This window comes from Hemiscyllium ocellatum, chromosome 17 (genome assembly GCF_020745735.1).
Source record: "Hemiscyllium ocellatum isolate sHemOce1 chromosome 17, sHemOce1.pat.X.cur, whole genome shotgun sequence".
In the NCBI taxonomy this organism is placed as follows: Eukaryota; Metazoa; Chordata; class Chondrichthyes; order Orectolobiformes; family Hemiscylliidae; genus Hemiscyllium; species Hemiscyllium ocellatum.
In genome coordinates this window covers 71,412,099-71,427,163 of record NC_083417.1, presented here as the reverse complement: position 1 = coordinate 71,427,163, position 15,065 = coordinate 71,412,099, and the positions used below count along the sequence as shown (strand labels likewise).

The 15,065-nt window shown below is 42.9% G+C and overlaps 1 protein-coding gene across 1 annotated transcript in view; it reads right to left on the bottom strand.

The window, feature by feature from the left end:
* Positions 1–15,065, bottom strand: part of hydin (HYDIN axonemal central pair apparatus protein) — an 888,678-nt gene that overhangs the window by 60,479 nt on the left and 813,134 nt on the right. Inside the window, exons 80-83 of the mRNA XM_060837518.1 lie at positions 13,840–14,009; positions 8,680–8,878; positions 4,862–5,020; positions 149–429 (exon numbers count right to left, since the gene is read on the bottom strand). Coding sequence (XP_060693501.1) covers positions 149–429; positions 4,862–5,020; positions 8,680–8,878; positions 13,840–14,009 — 809 coding nt within the window. The remainder of the gene's footprint in view (positions 1–148; positions 430–4,861; positions 5,021–8,679; positions 8,879–13,839; positions 14,010–15,065) is intronic.

Here is a 15,065-nt window from a genome sequence, read left to right as displayed (position 1 = left end):
TCCTCTCTCAGTCAATTCTGGTCAGCTCCTCCCTCATGCTCTGTAGTTGCATTTAATCAACTGTAATACAGTTACATCAAATTGCAGAGTAAATTCTATCATACTGTGGCTTAGTCAAGTCATCTCATGCTGGCAATGATCTGCGTACCTTGCACCAATATCTCCAACATTTTCTAGTACGATCAGCCGCATGACTGAGCTACGCAGAACAACTGATCCAAACGCAATGCAGTTCTGATCCAGTGAGATCTCAATTCCCTGGCAGCACCCTTGTATCACAAATAGTGGCTTTGACACGCCAATGCACTCCATCATCACCTCCTCTGCAAACTGGGGAATTCGGTACGTTGGGGAGAAAGTCACCACCACATCACAGGTGCCTCCCTGTGCAGTCAGCTTGATGCTGGTATGCGGTGACAGAGACAGAACCTGAAAAAGATAAAGATGAAGCTAATGGACAATGTGTTCAACGCAAATGAACCCTAATTGGTAATTAAGAATTTAAATAGCTCAGAAACACCTTCCCCATTTTAATCTTCCAGTTACAGCCAAATGGCCAAAGCCATTTCTACTACATTAAGGAGAGAGTGACTGCCTTGACACAAGGTATGGTGGTCAGTGTTTAGCATTGCCACCTCACAGCGCAAGTGACCCGGGTTCAATTCCACCTTCTGACGACCGTCTGTGTGGAGTTTGCACATTTCTCTCTATGTCTGTGTGCGCTCCCTCCAGGTGCTCTGGTTTCCTTCTACAGTCCAACGATGTGCAGGTTAGGTGGGTTGGCTGTGCTAAATTGCCCATAGTATCCAGGGATGTGTAGGCTAGGTGGATTAGCCGTGAGGAATACAAGTTTACAAGGACAGGAGAGGGATGGGTATGGAGGGATGCAGCTCTTTGGAGGGTCAGCATGGCCTTGACGGCTGAATGGCCTGCTTCTACACTTATGGGATTCTATGAATTTAAGTCATTATCATCTGGAATAGAGTATGGTAAGTGATGAATTGTTCCCTTTATAAAATCCTTTTGTGTTCAGTAGCCAACAAACTGAATTGCAACAGTGAGAGCACTCAGCACAAGGCTTTTGATAGGTTACTCAGCATAGCTCAAGGGCCAAAGAAGAGGAGTTTAAAGATTATAGTCAGTGAGTGAGAATGTGCAAAACAAATCAAAGCTGACTGCATGTTAGAGCATTCAGCTAGCTGTACTGCCCAGAAATCAGAACTGCACATTTCATAGGGAGAGTTCTCAGAAAGTTAAACGTATCTGTGTTGTTAGAACTTAGCAAAGTCCTAGGAATTAGTAGACAGCTAAGTGTTGGAGTCAGTACTCAGAAGAAGTCCTATGGAGCTAGAAAAGTGAGAATGTTGTTTGTTTGTGTTGGAGGATCCTGTGAGGTGTTTGGAAGAAATCTGTGAGCATTAATACTTCATTAAGGATTGGAAAGCTCACAAGTAATGATTGCTTGATGCAACTGAACAAGACTAGAGCTCTAGAAACTCCCAGAGACAGCACTGGCTCAGTGAAGCAAACTGCCTGTGAAGACCTGCTGTTAAGCTTGTAAATGTGCATTGGATGTATATTTGGAGTACAAGAGAGCTTATCTCCAGGAACATAGAACACAGAACTGTACAGCACAAGAAATGGCCCTTTGGCCCATGATGTTGTGCTGAACATGACGCCAAATTAAACTAATCTCTTGCGCCTGCCCTAGGTATATATCCTTCCATACTTACGTAAAAGCCCCTTCAACACCCCTATTGCACCTGCCTCCAGCACCATCCTGGCAACACGTTCCAGACTCTTACCACTCTCTGAATAAAAAATCTTGCCCCTCACATCTCCTTTGAACTTTCCCCCTCTCACCTTAAATGCGTGTACCCTAATTGTGGACATCTCAACTCTGGGAGAAAGATTCTGACCGTCAACCCTATCTTTGCACCTCATCATTTTATAGACTTCTATCAAGTCTCCTGTCAGCCTCCGACACTCCAGAAAACAAAAGGGTTTTTCTAGCCTCTCCTTATAGTTCATACCCTCTAATCCAAGCAGCACCCTGGTAAACTTCGTCTACACCCTCTCCAAAGTCTCCACATTCTTACTGTAATGTGGCAACTAGAATTGAATACAATACTCTTAAGTGTGGCCTAACAAAAGTCTTATATAGCTTCAACATGACAAGCTGACTCTTGTACTCAATTCCCCAATCAACAAAGGCAAGAATGCCATAAACCTTCTTTACCACTCCATCTATTTCTGCAGCCACTTTTCGGGTGCTATGGACTTGAACCTCAAGATCCGTCTGTAGATCATCGCTGCTCAGGGTCCTGCCATCATTTGTATACTTTTCCTTAACATTTGATCTTCCAAAGTGCAGCACCTCACATTTCCCCTGATTAAACTCCTTCTGCCATTCTCCGCCCATAACTGCAAATGATGTATATCCAGCGGTATCCTTTGACAACTTTCTACGCTAACCCCAACTCCAATGATCTTTGCATGGCCTACACACTTACTAACCTGCCCATCTAAGAAGGGGGAAGATCAGGCCATCTATGACATGAGTATCTCTATACAGGGAGCTTCAAGCCCAGATCTGCAAATGTAAAAAACTGTGATCTCTTGTGAAGTTTATTATACTTGATGGTTATTTGACTTGTACCATTAACATCTAGGGTGTGTTAGTAGGACATTTGTGGGATCAATCTTGATTGCATTTACTATTTAATGTGTACTGTGGGGCATGTATTGCTCATATTTATCACACATTATCTCCGGGCGTGAGAAGGAAGTTATACACATATGTAGTTTGCATTAGTCTGCTAATGTTGTTAAGTTTATTGCTGTTTGTTCAAAACCGTGGAATTTTGTGGCTTTATTCTTTTGGTTAGTCCCTTGAACCTCATAAGGTGCCGACTTTAAGAATACATGTTCCTAGTCCCTAGCCAGATCATAACACAGATTTGGTGGGCAGTAAATTATGCTTACAGTGTTGAATGACTAGTATGCTAATTCTCCCAGAGTAGTCCAAGCTGACTGGTCCCAGGAAGCAGACATCCCGAGACTAACAGCTGCTGTTTCAGGATCATGTGCACATACACTTAGTTTGGACATAACTGGATTAGGGTGTTAGTGCAGGAATTGAGATTGTGCCTTGGATTTATTCAGGGTAGATAGATCTTTATGTCAGTTGACAAGAGCAATGTCATTTCAATTTCACGACTGCAGCTCATGCCCTCAATGTTCTGATCAGTGAGGGCAAGCATGCCAAATGCCTTTGTCACCACCCTGTCACCCTGCTACCCCACTTTCAGGGGACTATATATCTGCATCCTGAGATCTCTTTATTTGACAACATCTCCCAGGGCCCTACAATTAGCTGTTTAAGTCCTGCCCTGGTTTGCCTTACTAAAATGCAACACCTCACACTGATCTAAATTAAACTCCATCTGCCAATCCTTCATCCAACTGACCAAGGTCTTGTTGTACTCTGTGATAATCTTCCTCATTGATCACGACACCACCCATTTTGATGTCATCTGCAAACTTACCAACTTTGCCACCTATATTCTCATCCAAATCATTTATATGGATGTAGGTTTGCTCATTGAGCTGGAAGGTTCATTTCCAGACACTTTGTTACCCTACTGCATAATATCTTCAGTGGGCCTTGGGACAAAGCACTGCTGATTATTCCTGCTTTCTATTTATATGTTTGGGTTTCTTTGAGTTGGTGATGTCATTTCCTGTGGTGATGCCATTTCCTGTTCTTTTTCTCAGGGAGTGGTAGATGGGGTCTAACTCGATGTGTTTGTTGATAGAGTTCCGGTTGGACCCCATTTACCACTAAATGACATCACCACTAACCGTAGAAACCCAAACATATAAATAGAAAGCAGGAATTATCAACAGTGCTTCGCCTGGAGGCCCACTGAAGATGGTACCTAGTAGGGTGATGAAACATCCGGAAATGAACCTTCCAGCTCAGCTACATCCAAAACCTCGATCTGAACTACAAATCTTCTCAAAACTTGGTAAAATCATTTATATAAATGTCAAAAAGCTGGGGATCCAAAAGTCGTCCAGTCCAAAAAGCAACCGTCTATCACCACTCTCTGACCCCTATTTTCAAATCAAGCCAGTGGCCCCTTTTGAAGCCTTTCCACAGGCAGCGAGCCTGACTGCCAAACCACCCACCTGACTCCCAAAGTGAAACAGAAACAGAAACATCCAGGGTACTTTCATCTGAGTCAGGCTTGCATTGTTTGTAAGTTTCCTGATTCTGCACACCCAACTGAGGAAGGAAAGCTCATGCTGAAATCAGGCCGTGAGGGTATGAATGGTAATAGGTTGGTAAATGGACAAGTGGGCCCAATTAGAAGACACAAGGAGATTTATGGCAGGAGGCAGGGTAAATAGCTGACCTACTGAAAGACTTCATGAAGGAAGCGATTCTGCCTAAGTTGTAGTAAAATAGAAGATAGTCACACACTGAATGTGCTAATAATTGAGGTATTAGAAGAGCTAGCAGGACCTAAGGTCGGATCAGGTCTATCCATGGACACTGAGCTAATTAATAGTATGCATTATGAAGGTACTGGCTATGCTCTTCCTCTTGTCCTTAGATACAGGCTGTTGCCTCCGTACAGTAGAGTTGCAAATTTTGCAGAAAGATTGACATGGTGGGCTATACTGTATTCAGTTTATTATTCTCCGACTTTATGCCTCTGTAAAATGTAAGGATTGGAAGAATCGCCTGCTGTTTACCATGTTCCTAATATATAGCAGTTTGAGAAAGACCTCACCATATCAGACATTCGGGATAGATTGCATAATAAGAATAAGGAGTATTAGCAGTCCATACCTTTGGGTTCTGAAGAAGTGGTTGGTTGGGATTCACAGCGAGGGTGAATGTCAAGGGTACCCTGCTTCTGTTGATAATTGGTACCACTTTCTTCACAACCTGTCCAACCCTTGGAGCTTGCAAATTGACCACCTTGTCCTTGCGATTGACAACTTCAATCTGAGAGGCAGAAAGGAGACAGTGCTGTCACTATGTGTTATGTTAAAATTATTTTTTAAAAATTCATTCATGGGATTTGGGCATCATTGGCTGCTCAGAATTTATAATCTGTCTCTAGTTGTCCTTGAGAAGGTGGTGGTGAGTGTCTTGAATTACTGCCGTCCATGTGCTGTGGATTGACACACAATGCTAATGGGAGGGAATTCCAGGATTTTGACCCAGCATTGTGCAGATAAATGAAAAAACAAATTGTGCAGAGACAATAGCAAGTACCAAGGCTGCTACACTCAAAATTACACAGGAGTTTGCTATAGTACCTGTCAATGATAATGGGACCCTACAGAGGACAATTTCTGTGTTTCATTTGCCACATTTCAACAGAAGCAACATTAAAACATATGTCAATTTTAAAACACTTTGAGAAGTCCTGAAGTCACAAACGTTGCCAAATAAAAGTAGGTTCATTCTTTCCTTTCTTGATCTCCAGCAGACTACAAAGCAATGATGTCATGAACATTTCACTCTCGGCTTTTCTGAAGTACATAATGGGATGGATTCAGGAGAAATGGGTTCTCTTGGGATGCTCCTCCCATGATCAAGTTCTAAATTGAACAGTGGTTTGGTGCCAGGTATGTGAATGTTGTTAGTCAAAGACTGTGGAACGGTGGCTGAAAGAACGTTTGATAAGGACTCATCTACTGAGGAGGTATGGGCTAAGGTTAGAAACAGGAGAGGAGAGGTCACTCTGCTGAGAGTTTTTTATAAGCCTTTGCAGAGTTTCAGGATGTGGAGGAGAACATCAGCAAAACGATTCTGGGTAGAAGTGAAAGGAACAGGGTGATCATTATGGGGGAATTTAACTTCCCCAACATTGACTGGAAATGCTATAACTCTAGTATGTCAGGTGGATCAGTTTTATCCAATGTGTGCAGGAGGGTTTCCTGACACAGTATGTCGAAGGGCCGACAAGAGGGGAGGCCACATTGGATCTGGTACTTGGTAATGAACCAGGCCAGGTGCTTGATTTAGTGGTAGGTGAGCATTTTGGACAGAGTGACCATAATTCAGTTATGTTTAGTTCAGTGATGGAAAGGGATAGGTATACCAAGGTCAAGAGTTATAGATGGGGAAGGGCAATTATAATGCAATTAGGCAAGACTTAGGATGCATAGAATGGGGTAGCAAAATGCAAGGGATGGGGACAATCGAAATGTGGAGTTGGTTTAAGGAACAGATATTGCGTGTCCTTTATAGGTATGTGCCTATCAGGCAGGGAGGAAGTGATAAGGTAAAGGAACCATGGTTTACTAAAGAAATTGCATCTCTTGTTAAGCAGAAGAAGGAAACTTATGTGACGTTGAGACAAGATGGTTCAGATGAGGTGATGGAGAGTTACAGATAAGCTTGGAAGGATTTAAAAAGAGAGTTAAGAAAGCAAGGAGGGGACATGAGCAGCCTTTAGCAAGTAGAATAAAGGAGAACCCTAAAGTTTTCTACAGGCATGCGAGGAATGAAAGGATGACTAGGGTAGGAATAGCGACAGTCAAAGATAGAAGTGGGAAGTTATGTGTGGACCCTGTGGAGATTGGAGAGGCGCTAACTGAATATTTCTCATCTGTTTTCACTCAGGAAAAGGAGAATATTGCAGAGGAGAAGAATAAAATATGGGATATGAGACTAGAAAGGATCAAGATTAGGAAGGAGAAGGTGTTATCAATTCGAGAAGGTGTGAAAGTAGATAAGTCCCGTAGGCTGGATGGGATTTATCAGAGGATTCTTTGGGAAGCTAGGGAGGAAATGTTGTGGGCTTTGGCCTTGCTCTTTGAGTCATCATTATCTGCAGGTTTAGTACCAGAGGACTTGAGGATTGCAAATGTTGTGCCCTTGTTCAAGAAGGGCAGTGGAGATGACCCAGGTAATTACAGACCAGTGAGCCTTACATCCGTTGTAGGAGAAGTTTTGGAAAGGATTATAAGGGATTGGATTTATAATCATCTTGCAAGCAACAATTTGATTGCAGATAGTCAACATGGTCTTGTCAAGGGCAGGTCATGTCTCATTGAGTTTTTTGAGAAGGTGACCAAGCATGTGGATGAGGGTAGGGCAGTTGATGTGGTGTACATGGACTTCAGTAAAGCCTTTGATAAGGTTCCACATGGTAGGCTTTTGGAAAAAATGCAGAGGCATGTGATTGAGGGTGATTTAGCAGTTTGGATTAGAAACTGGCTTTCTGTAAGAAAGTGGTGGTTGATGGAAAATGTTCAGCCTGGAGTCCGGTTACAAGTGGAGTGCCTCAAGAACCTGTTTTGGGACCACTGCTGTCTGTCATTTTTATAAATGACTTGGATACAGGCATAGGTGAATGGGTTAGTAAGTTTGCAGATGACACTAAAATCGGTCGAGTAGCGGACAGTGTGGAAGAATGTTGCAGGTTTAAAGTTTGGGAGAAGATTTGTAGCTCGGGTGCTCGTTGTTGTGGTTCTGTTCGTCGAGCTGGGAATTTGTGTTGCAGATGTTTCGTCCCCTGTCTAGGTGACATCCTCAGTGCTTGGGAGCCTCCAGTGAAGCGTTTCTGTGATGTTTCCTCCGGCATTTATAGTGGTTTGTATCTGCCGCTTTCGGTTGTCAGTTCCAGCTGTCCGTTGCAGAGGTCGGTATATTGGGTCCAGGTCGATGGGCTTCTTGATTGAATCTGTGGATGCGTACCATGCCTCTAGGAATTCCCTGGCTGTTCTCTGTTTGGTTTGTCCTATAATAGTAGTGTTGTCCCAATCAAACTCATGTTGCTTGTCATCTGCGTGTGTGGCTACTAAGGATAGCTGGTCGTGTCGTTTCGTGGCTAGTTGGTGTTCATGGATGCGGATCGTTAGCTGTCTTCCTGTTTGCCCTATGTAGTGTTTGCTGCAGTCCTTGCATGGGATTTTGTACACTACGTTGGTTTTGCTCATGCTGGGTATCGGTTCCTTTATTCTGGTGAGTTGTTGTCTGAGAGTGACTGTTGGTTTGTGTGCTATTATGAGTCCTAGTGGTCACAGTAGTCTGGCTGTCAGTTCAGAAATATTCTTGATGTATGGTAGTGTGGCTAGTCCTTTGGGTTGTGGCATGTCCTCATTCCATTGTCTTTCCCTTAGGCATCTGTTGATGAAATTGCGTGGGTATCTGTTTTTGGCGAATACATTGTATAAGTGTTCTTCTTCCTCTTTTTGCAGTTCTGGTGTACTGCAGTGTGTTGTGGCCTTTTTGAACAGTATCTTGATGCAACTTCTTTTGTGTGTGTTGGGGTGGTTGCTTTCATAGTTTAGGACTTGTTTAGGATTGTAGTTCGTAGTTTAGGATTGAGAACATTTTAGAATTCTGCGACCATAAACGCTAGGAACCCTGAAAACGCCAATCTCTAAACACAGCTCCAACTCAGTCCATTCTCGCCTTCCCTCCCCCCTTTAACTTATCCCCAACTTGAGTCTTCACACTGAAAGCCCATCCAACACAAAATATTGCCTTTCACCAATTAGGAAATGCTGAGTGACTGCAGCAACAAGGACGTTGAACCTGACATTATTGGAGCTGAAATGCCTCAGATTGTGAATTGGAAATACACAGAACTTAAAAGTTAGGCTGTCCCCAAGACGTTACCTATTACTCTTTGGCTGCAAGATTACCTTCATCTCTGCACCTTGGCCGAAGATCTTGACATTCTGTCGGGTGAGTCCATTGATTTCAAAGGTGACAACTTCTTGGTATTTAATGGGTTCCCTTGGGTAGAAAATTATGATGGCTTCTACTGATTTCTTTGGCGCCAGAGCACAAGGTTGGAACTTTACCTCCAGGTAAGAATTGTTGGGGTACAAGCAATGCAGACTTGCAGGAAGAAGCAAAAATAGGTCACAAACAGGAAACTGACAACTGGTAAGTTAAACATCATCATATTTCAGCTGCAAATGTGTTGCTGGTCAAAGCACAGCAGGCCAGGCAGCATCTCAGGACTCTTATTCCTGATGAAGGGCTTATGCTCGAAACGTCGAATTCTCTATTCCTGAGATGCTGCCTGGCCTGCTGTGCTTTGACCAGAAACACATTTGCAGCTGTGATCTCCAGCATCTGCAGACCTCATTTTTTACATCATCATATTTCAGGCATTATTCCAGCACCTAGTTACAGGAACTTTGAGAGTTTTTGAAAAGATTTGTATTGAAAGAGAAATTCTTTCAAGTCAATTTTTGAACTGATCTTTGCAGTTCTACAGGGAAAAAGGAAAGGCCTGGTTATTAACTGATTAGATCTTTCCATTGGCTGGCACAGACACAGATAGCAGAATGACTGCTGATGTGCAAATTATTCTATAATTATCGACTTGCAAACAGACTCAAAAATGGAGCCCATTCACAACCTGAGGAACTTCTTATAATTTATTTAAATCAACAGATAGCCAAAAATATAACTTTGTTGATGATATTAATTTAGGTGGTGATTCAATAATGTGAATCGGAGCAGAAAACTGCAAAGGATATTGATAAAACTGTAGTAGATCATCCACTGACATTTCCGCCTAAACCAAATCATCCGCCGACATTTCCGCCACCTCCAAAAAGACCCCACCACCAGGGATATATTTCCCTGCCCACCCCTTTCCACCTACCCCAAAGACCGCTCCCTCCGTGACTACCTGGTCAGGTCCACGCCCCCCAACAACCCACCCTCCCATCCTGCCACCTTCCCCTGCCACCACAGGAACTGCAAAACCTGTGCCCACACCTCCTCCCTCACCTCCATCCAAGGCCCTAAAGAAGCCTTCCACATCCATCAAAGTTTTACCTGCACATCCACCAATATCATTTATTGTATCCGTTGCTCCTGATGCGGTCTCCTCTACATCGGGGAGACTGGACGCCTTTTAGCAGAGCGCTTTAGGGAACATTTCCGGGACACCCGCACCAATCAACCACACTGCCCTGTGGCCCAACATTTCAACTCCCCCTCCCACTCTGCCGAGGACATGGAGGTCCTGGGCCTCCTTCATCGCCGCTCCCTCACCACCAGACGCCTGGAGGAAGAACGCCTCATCTTCCGCCTCGGAACACTTCAACCCCAGGGCATCAATGTGGACTTCAACAGTTTCCTCATTTCCTCTTCCCCCCACCTCACCCTAGTTCCAAACGTCCAGCTCAGCACTGTCCCCATGACTTGCCCTACCTGCCTATCTTCTTTTCCACCTATCCACTCCACCCTCCCCCCGCCCCTGACCTATCACCTTCATCCCCTCCCCCACTCACCCATTGTACTCTATGCTACTTTCTCCCCAACCCCACCCTCCTCTAGCTTATCTCTCCACGCTTCAGGTTCACTGCCTTTATTCCTGATGAAGGGCTTTTGCCCAAAACGTCGATTATACTGCTCCTCGGATACTGCCTGAACTGCTGTGCTCTTCCAGCACCACTAATTCAGAATGTAGTAGATGGAATTCAACTTGTGGAAGTTAGGCACAGAAATAACCAAAATGCTAAACAATATATTGATTCAAGAGGATTAGAATACAATGGGATGGACATTATTGTCACATTTACTGCATCTGGAGTTCAGCTCATCTCAGGAGGGATAGATTGGCTTTGAAAGGGATTGCAACACAGATTCACCGGAATGATACAGGGCATCCAAAAGTTAAATCATGAGGATAGCTGAATTTACTAGAGTAGCATTCCCTTGAGTCATAAAGATTAAGAGCTGATTTAACTGAAATATCATTATAAAATGGTTATTAAAAATTTGGTAGTCTAGATTAAGGGTCATAGAGTCATTCAGCACAGAAGAGGCCCTTAGGCCCATCACGTCTGTGCTGACCTATCTACACTAAACCCACTTTCCAGCACCTGCCTTGAATGATATGACCATTTACTTCTTAAAGGTTGTGAGCTTTCCCATCTCCAATACCATCTGGACAGGTCATTCCAGAACTCTGCCACACTCTGGTGAAAAGAAGTTTTCCTCAATTTCCTCTGGACCTCCTGCCCTTTACTTTAAAATTATGCCCCCTTATTACGACCCTTCAACTAAGGAGACCAGCTTCTTCCTATCCACCCTGCCACGTCCCTCATAATCTTACACTCGTCTGTCAGGTCCCCTTACAGTCTTCTATGCTCCAAAGAAAACAATCCAAGCTTATTCAGCCTCGCTTCATTGCTAAACATTCCAAACCAGGCACTATACTGGTAAATCTCCTCTGCACACCCACCCATGCAATCACATTCTTCTTATACTGTAGTGACCAGAACTGTACACAGTACACCTGCTAAGGTCTAACTAAAGATTGATACAGCTCCAATGTAACCTCCCTGCTCTTAGACTCCACACATTGACTGATAAAGGCAAGTGTTCTCTATGCCTTTTTAACCACCCGATTAATCTGTCCTGCCACCTTCTAGAACAAATGCCCCAAGATCCCTCTGTAATGCTAAGCTTCCTAATGTCCTGCCATTCATTGTGACTCTATGATATAACTCGATGAGCACTCCCTTGTTTTATTACTTCTTCCAAAGTGCATCACCTCACACTTTTCAGGATTAAATTCCATCCACTGCACTATACACTGTCTCTCCCTCTCTCTCTTTTTTCTCTCTCTCTCTCTCTCCCTCCAAGACACTCATATATAAGTCAATGGTGTAAATTTACATTTGCTGATTTGTATTTGCAGATACATTCTATTTTGTTCAAACAGCACACAATCTGTATGCAGTCAATCAATGTGACATTTTATACATTCCTACTTTGGAAATAAAAACAGTCTGACTCCAGGTTGGACACAAATAGACACTAATCTCACATCATTTATGCATTGTCTGAGCTGAGATGTCACTTTTTTATATACTGATAAAACCTTAAATTATCTCAGTGCAGTGACTTGAAAGTAATTCTAGGATTTACATCTTAATCAACTGAAACCTGTATCTCCATTCTAAGTGATTACAGACTTAACAGCCATCTAGGTTTGTCTAATACATCGCACCAGTTGTCTGACACTTTCATCTTTTACTTATAAATTCTGTCTCCTATGTATCCTGCCCCACCAGGTACCTGATGAAGGAGGAGTGCTCCAATAGCTAGCATTTTCAAATAAACCTGTTGGACTGTAACCTGGTGTCATGTGATTTTTTAACTCTGTTCACCCCAGACCAACACTGGCACCTCCACATCATGGCTGCCCATTTGACCAACTCGTCTGTAGTCTGTATGTTCCTGTAATCTGAGATCATCTTCCTCACTACTCACTACCTGGCCAAGCTTTGTATCATTGGCAATCTTACTCATCACCTTCCCACATTCTCATCTACTGATGAGAATTGTGTTCTTTGGAACCAGGCGCTATGACCTCAGATTGGAATCGAGGAACACCCTAAACATAAGTTGTTCAGGCTGTGAGAAACGTGAAATGTGAAAGACAAGACAAAAATGATAACATGGAAGACAGAAGAGAATAGATGAGAAATGGGTTGATGGGGCAAGGTCAAATGCTGTGGTAATGGGATAAGTAAAGAAACAAAAGGTGTGGCTCGGGGATGTGTGAATGGCATTGCACGCTGCTCCTTGAAACACAAAAATCATACTGTAGGTAATCTAATGTAATCTAAACAAAACTGGGAAAATGAAAGGAAACAGAAGGGGCATGACATTATTATCTGAGATTGCTGGACGCAATATTTAGTGCAGAGGGTTCTCGAATTCGTAACTGAGAAAAGTGTGCTTTGAGCTGACAGTGAGCTTCACAGGAACACTGAGAGAAGCCAAGGCCAGAGTAGAAAGGTTGCAAATTAATATGATGGGCAACCATGAGCAGGGGATCACTCTTGCAGACGGAACAGCAGTGTTCCACAAAATGGCTACAGAAACTCCACTTGATCTATTTGATGGGAGAAAGTGAGGTCAGAGCTGAAAATGCGTTGCTGGAAAAGTGCAGCAGGTCAGGCAGCATCCAAGGAGCAGGAGAGTCGACGTTTCGGGCATGAGCCCTTCTTCAGGAATGATCTATTTGATGTCAAGGAGACCGCAATGAGAACAATAAATACCTTACACAAACAGAAAATTGGTGTTTCACCTGGAAGGAATGTTTGGGCCAGGCATTTCATATGGTGCATTTACATTAAAGATGCTGTGAGAGAGGAGTGGTTGTTTGTTGTAACTGAACAGTAGACCAGGCTGTCCTGGATGCTATAGTTCCTTCAGAATGCTGGGATGGAGGGTATGAGAATGGTAGTGATATCATACTTGAGGTGACAGAAGTGATCTGGAGCATGGTGGGTGGATGAGCAGCTCAAGGGGAATCAAGCATGATTCTTACGTGGATAGGGCTATGACAACACTAATCTTTCGATACATTCCTGTCTCAGTTTTATCTTCAAATATGTAACCTAGATTCCCTTAAAAGGCACATTGATAAAAGATTAAGGTAAAATCGCCATAGTTTTACCAGGCTATAAATCTGCTGCCTCATTAGAGTTGGTTTAACCTGAGGGTCACCATGCCTCAGGTAAGGAGAGAGCTTCAGAAGGAGAGTCCTTCACAGTAACTTCAGCCAGTGTAGGAATTAAACCCATGCTGTTGGTATTATAAACCAACTGTCCCAGCCAACTGAGCTAACTGACCCCAAATAACTCATTGCAACAAAAGTGTTTTGTGTTTCTACAAATCCCTGTATGAGGAATGTTCTGTAGGACATGCATGGTGGGAACTACCTGGGACGATGAGCAGCAACTAACCTAGATCGAAAATTGGTAAAGTAACAACGTGAAACACCAGTGTCAAAGAAATGAAAAGAGCTACGATTGCCTTACCCGATTGCTTGCTCCTGTTTATTGGTGATAATCAGAGTTTTTTTCAAAGGTGTCATGCCAGCATTATAGATGAAACATGGCCCAAAATCATATCTGGTGAAAGATAAGTGGGCGCTTGGGGTCACTATGTACCCAATGAGAACACAGGCAAAAACAGGGCCTTTCTGGATCTATGGGCAAGAAGAAAGATTATAATTTGTGTGTACAAGCTAACTTTCAGTCAACACAATGAACAAGGCGAATAGGTAGCTGGTCAATAAACTGACAACTTTCTGCAGCATAATTCATCCCCATCGTTTGTCTAAGACCCTGTAATCTTGCAAACAGAGGCTCCCAATTTGACAAGATATAACTCAGCAATACATCCCTATGTTCATAACGGCACAATTGATTCATTCCTCCAGGGACTGAAAATTAATCTCCTAACCCTAACCCTATTGCAGGAGAGTATTCCAGAAGGTAATAGATTGGCTCATATTGTATACATATGAAGTAGATTAAGCTAACAAATTTACTATGCATTAAAGTGCACCTGTCTTCTTGTATCCATTTTGTTCAGACCTTAAATAATCCATTAGGTACTTTTAACCTGACAATACAGGAGTCACAGCCTGTCAATGTGAGATTTATTCCAAATCCCTGCTTTAGTCTTTCTAACCAGCCCCCTGTGAGGGCCTTCTGAAAATCTAAAGTATTCAATGTTCACCAGGTCTCCCTTATTAGTAACATTTCAAAATGCTCCACCAAGTTTGTCAAACACAGTTTCCCATTCACAAATCCATTCAGATCATTACCAACCAGTTGTCTATTTATCCCATCCTTTATAATAGATTATAGTATTTTCCCGACCACTAATGTAAGGCTAACAGTTCTGTGGATCCCTGTTTCTCCTTGCTCCTTTCTTACAGAGAGGGGTGATATTTGCTACCTTCCAATCTGCAGGAATCATTCCAGAATCGATAGAATTCTAGAAGATTGACCATCTCTCTAGTAAGCTCCTTAAACTCTGGGATGACGACATCATGTCCTGGGGATTTAACAAATTTCAGTCCCATTAATTTCTTCAAAATAAACTTCTTACTCACACTAATTTGCTTCAACCCCTCACTCTCCTGAGTCACTTGGATCTCTTCTTCTGAGGGATTTCTTTTCACATTGATAAAGCGTCATGAGCTTTTTTTGATCTTAATTACCAATATAATTTCATATCAACTTTATGAATTAAC